Source organism: Ylistrum balloti, unplaced genomic scaffold (genome assembly GCF_031769215.1).
Source record: "Ylistrum balloti isolate Yb309-2 unplaced genomic scaffold, AGI_CSIRO_Ybal_v1 Utg370796, whole genome shotgun sequence".
Lineage (NCBI taxonomy): Eukaryota > Metazoa > Mollusca > Bivalvia > Pectinida > Pectinidae > Ylistrum > Ylistrum balloti.
Window position 1 is genome coordinate 401,918 of NW_026782464.1, and position 6,000 is coordinate 407,917.

Consider the following 6,000-nt stretch of genomic DNA (forward strand, 5'->3'; position numbering starts at 1 on the left):
CATTGTATGTACAATTGATAGATAAACAAGAATGCATCATATTAATTTGTCATTAAGTGGGCATAAAGTAATGTGTTGTTGAACTTAACTGAGATCATATGTTAACATTGGTGCTGTTGTATCCTGTAAATGTAGTGGTGTCGCCAGCATTAAAACATTAAGATATTTCCATTTAAAACGCATTACCTTTGGATGCATGTTATTATAAACTATATCCACATGTATCTGGTGTTGGATGCAATAGATTTAGAATTCAGTAATCATGGGCTTGATACACGGAGGGTTCTCTTTTCATTACCAAATGACACGTTTTGTCCTCTGAGAATTTGTCGAGTTTTACTTACAGTTAAAATGAAACATGAAGTTGCTATGTTGTTGAAATTGATAATTCTATCTTAGAACTTGAATTAAGTATCAAGAGCTCAATCCGAGGAACGAAAACGTCCTTCTTTGTTGCCTTCAAGTTCGCTGACTTATTAATAGTTTTTGGTATAGATTTTCGTTATTCATTTCACTAGATCGAACTATACAATTGTGATTAAGATAAAAGTCAGACATATTTAAGCGAAAGTCTGGAACTAGCAGGTGTATTTATTATTGTCTTTGCATAAACATTAATTACATCAAGCATATTTCTATACAGAGAAATATTTCATTTCATTGAATTTATTTTATCAGACGTCAAACATGGGACCGAGCCCGACAGTGGAATCCGTACAACCAGATTGGGTAGAGAGTGCCACCCACAATCACACACCGACTCGCTCTAGGTCTGCTACACCCGATGAAATTCGCCAGAAAAAGAAGAGCACTGGAGGGATTCTCTCAAAAGGCAAAAATATTTTTAAAAAGCTAACACGATAGACGAAACGAGAGCAATAGGTTCGTTAAGCCTATTAAGTATCGCCAAAAAAGAAAACATCTGTAGTAGTTTCTTGATCCAAAACGCCAAATCAGTAGACATATTGGTCGCTTATCAAAAGAAAGGAGATAGAATCTTCCAACAAGAAGAAAAAAAATAAACCTAACTTGAAATACGAATTGACTGGTATACTGGTGATTGATAAGGAGAATTAAGGGTGTGAAAATGTTACTGGATGCTGGTGCCAAGTCCAACAAAGAAATGATATTATTTTGGGAATCAGAAGAGAGATTGCTTACCGCATTTCTGAATCACTGATTTCAATGTATGTGAACTATGTAAGGAATATGAGAAGAAACTGAATGAAATTCAGCAGTTCTTCATCTACATACTTGATTATGACTGTGAAATGCAATAAAATTGCTGGCTTGTTTGAGGAAATAGCACCAGAGGATCAATTTAACATAGCATGGAAAGTTTTGGGATTTTCTACGTTGGCATTTGCTTGGATGTAAGTGTCATTTTTCAATTTATAAAACATCTTATTGCACATCCGACCATGCTGTCATCAAAGAAACGAGTAATTACCGGAAACTAAAATAAAGTATATACATGTATGAACTTTGACCTGTAGTTAGAAACACGCTGCTGCCTCACCTGTAATGAAACATATATTGACTTGACAAATCTTAATATGTTCATGCATTTAGGTACTTTGTATGTGGTTTCATGTTAAATGTCTTTGACTTCTGACCTACATGTCAGTTGTCCACTTAAAGTCTGTGATAGAAAAAAATTGCCGTGTCTTCATATATTCTGCATTTGGTTGAACTTCTCACAAATTCTACTGGAACCGTTAACATTCAAATTTGATTTGATACAAAAAAAGTCGTCTTTTTTTAGTATTCAATATAGTATACATAACAATCAAAATCTTTAAGCTATATTTCTTAATTGAAAACACTTGTGACAACGTGTTTTTTAACAATAATAGAATATTCTTATTTGAAACAGACGAGATATAAAATATTAAAAACAGAAGCTTCCAGTGGTTTTGGATGAAAGAAACATTGGAAACGAACACGATTTTAGAGCAAGTTATCTGTTAACATTTGTATGTCCATTGATCACACATCTCAAGTGATAGATAGAAGGGTTCGCCTTGTAACGTCGTTGTGAAGTGAATAGTTAAACTCCAAATATAGCGCAAGGTAAATGTTGGTTTATAATTAGAAATACTAAAACAGAAATTTAGATATATATATATATACATACTGTAAACTGAATACATGATATATGGTTGTTTAAAAGAGCATCTATTGATATTTAACTGATAGATTATGTTTGTGTATGGTATAGATTAAAAGCAATATAATTCTTTGTTAATCTGAGATCAAAACTACATTCCATAGTATCGTTGTTGTTTTTATATATTTATTTGCACCAGATATCTTTCAGCATTATCATGGCTAGTACTATCATGCTAAATGTGAATGTCTCCGACTGGTCGTTTTACTACTGATAAATATGACCTTGGTAAGCATAGGACGTTACGTGCTTTGCCTGTTTAATTATCAAAGCATGCTTCATAACAATCTATGTTTGTTAAGCCGCTAATGTTTGTGCGTTTGCGACAAAAAAGTGGCATTATTCTATTGGTTGATATAAATGAATTTTAAGACAAATGCATACATACGTTCTTCATTTCGTATCTGCTGACCGTTTCGTCAGTGAAGGTTAGTGCCATGTTTATTTCAACTTATACCCATTCCAGTAGCGTTTCGATTGTAGGTATTGTTTCCTTTTGATATATACATGATATTTATATATGATATTTATTTCTGTCACCATGTGTTGGTCACTTTACGTTATACCATCTTGCCGCTAACTTTATAATACACATTATTTGTCGACTCTTGTGTAAGTACAGTGCTGACCAGTCAAGTCTTTGATCGCTACTTTTACGTTTTAACATAAAAAAAGGTTTTTCTCTTTCTTGTAGTGTCAAAAAGTAAACATAAATTTTCCACGGGCAATTTCGTAAATGTAGAAAAATGAACTTGGGTTCGTATTTTTATATTCAGAACAGATTTAGAATCTCGCATGTGTCATTGAATGTTTTGATTGCCCATAAAATTGAGTGCGTCATCGTGAATATCTGGGAAATTTAAGAGTTCGGCGTGTTAGAATACGCTTCATGTATAAGGAATCGGCAGGTAGATCTTTTTCTTTGATATTTGACTTGTATTGGTGCAATTGTTCGAAAGGTTAAATCAGATAAGAAGAAATTGATCTTAAACGCACATATGAAAAAATACATATCATAATATTTGCATGCATTCTATTCGGAGTTGTATTAGTAAGCAAACTGTTTACATAAAGTCGTTGTTTCGTTTGATGGACACATTTATTACTATGTAACATTATAACGTTTTAGTGAACGCTAACTGGTGAATTTATTCCAGACATGTTTTACTATGCGGTGATAAGGACTTTTAGCCGTTGGCATGTTTGTATGCAGGAACGGTAACACAATCATGTAATATGTGATGGCAACGTCAGTATGACCGATATTTGTGTTTTTGATTTACAGTACAATCCCGAGTTTATTCGGTACAAGGACGTAATTGTCAAAAGACAATCTTGGTCGATATCATAGTTTTAATAATAAAAGGAAAATGGAGATTTCTCTAATGTGAATGTTTTCTCAGGTTACAACGTGTTGCATCGCTACATTAACACTTTGTAACATGGCGTAGTATTACCCCCTTCGTCAGATGCCAGTATCCTTCTGTTTTTCATTTGTGAAGTGCCCTTGTTGTATCGTGAATGGTGCTAACATTAATTGTCTAACAAGGATTTTAATAATTTTTGATCGTGTGACAATAGTATATAGATGGTGTGTATTAGCACTTACAGCGTGGATTATGATGTAGGTTTATTTAATTTAGTCAAAATATGATCAGGACTTGTCGCCAAACTGCATTTAGAATAATAATTTTCGAAAAAATAAATCACTAATCATATTTATCGGTCTGCATTTTGATATTAATTTCGTTTTTTTCTGTTTATTTGTAAAGTTAAGCGCGCTTTTAGAAATATTGCACACCCCAGACATAACACATTAAAAGTTCCATAGTCACACATGGTGAAGCTAGATTATTGAAGCTGCAGCTGTGTGTTTATAATGTATAAGTATTTATTTTGTACCCAATTTGTATAAATTGTCGCGTCCTTGCATGCCCTAGATACCATGAAAAGTGATGTGTTGATGATTGTATTGAAGATATGATGTGATGCTGATGGTGAAAGAAAAATGTCCACTGCGGATACAAAAGTAAAAATTATTTTCAGAATATAATCATATTGTCTGTTTTTCTTTGCTCGTTCTGTCGTCGTTCACCTATCGTTGTAGAGAATTGAATAAATACACAAAATATGACTTCGATAAAAGAAAATAAGATAAATGAAATTTAAGAAAACTACAGCAAATTATGAATAACAGAAAGCTTTACCCCTGAAAACGTACTAGAAGGACGAGATTACGTGTTCTGGAAGGATAAGTGACTATATGCGTATTTTGCTTCAACGACGCACCTGCTATGTAAATCTTGATCAATCTAAATAAGTGACGTCATGTTCTCAAATGAGAACAAAATTAGCAACGTCGGAATGATCATGCACTAGTTTGCATTAGTATGAGTTTACAAAACGAGCATCTGGCGAGGTAATAGTAACAATTTGTAACTGGTTTTGTAAATTACATATGAAATGATGACGCATCTATGACTATTCAGTCTGTGCTGCATGGCACGCTTTAATTCATCCAAACAGCAGCACGGTTCAGAACATACACAAGTACATGACGTTGTTCTAAAGTTATTTGATATATGAAAATTGCGAAATTTACTTAATTGTGGAATAAGTACTCTTCCACATCTAGAGTTTGACTTTTCTTTCGATCACTTTGGATTTTCTGCAGTTGCCTCCTAGGCTTCAAAATTAGGATCATAACATCACTGATGAGTCCTAGAAGGACGAAACAGCTGTATGATGCTGTTCATTTTATTGTTTGATTCTATTGTATCTAGCTCCAAAATTGTATTGTTTGTCCTTTTTACAATCCTTACAAATCATACTTTCGTGAAAATGTCCTTTTATATTGAAATTGAAGGTATGCTAACTTAATTTTTCTGTCTTTGTTGACATCACGATGACAATGACGTCATGAATCAATGACAACTCCAGACAATCACTACACGGCTACTTTATGATACTCAAATCACATAATGTAATATGATTAAAAAATCACTGATTGTTGAATTGTTACGAGATCAATTATATTTGATTGTATAATGATAAAATATCTTGAGACGCAATTTATGACTTGGATAATACATTAGGATAAATCATTATATATATCAGTATAGGGTTTAATAATAATAAATTATTGAATGTGCTTCTTTTTTTTTATTATTATTATTATTGATTTATTGCTGATTGCGAAACATGTTTATTTGTTTATCATACGGTATGTTATGACACAATGCATATATCGTCCGCACACATGCACAATATAAGATCACACATTTTGTGTGGTTTGATAAAATGGTTGATTAATATTACGGATTGAAAATTAAATGGGACGTTCGTGTAATTATGACTAAATATCAATCATAGGCGTATTAATCATACATAGTATATAATTATAAAGGTCATTTCTAATTCGGCAAAATCTCTCCTGCTTCAGAGAGTGGCGATTGGTGTGCCTCGGGCAACAAAAATTACCTGTATAATATAATATAATATAATATAATATAATATAACGGGTATACCGACGAGATATCCCTTGTAACGAACACAACACTTCAAGCTTACGCGAGTATATAGTTTTTGTTAACAAAATCATAAAAAAAAAATCGAATAATACAGAAGTAATGAAAATAAAATTTCTTTCTGTCGGTATGAGATTTTAGATGATTCGTTGCCGAGACGAAAGGAGACATTCATTTAATGTTTTATAAATGTATAATCCATTTCGGTACACCAAGGCTTGTCACATGTAGCACTTTGTAAACAAGATATGAAATTTAGTTTAAATAAAGACAAGTGGATTGGACAAAAGTTATTACAACTTG

The 6,000-nt window shown here is 32.6% G+C and overlaps 1 protein-coding gene across 1 annotated transcript in view; it reads left to right on the forward strand.

The window, feature by feature from the left end:
- Positions 1-864, forward strand: part of LOC132558570 (peripheral-type benzodiazepine receptor-associated protein 1-like) — a 170,515-nt gene extending 169,651 nt beyond the window's left edge. The window contains exon 33 of the mRNA XM_060223155.1: positions 679-864. Coding sequence (XP_060079138.1) covers positions 679-864 — 186 coding nt within the window. The remainder of the gene's footprint in view (positions 1-678) is intronic.
- Positions 865-6,000: the final 5,136 nt, after the last annotated feature.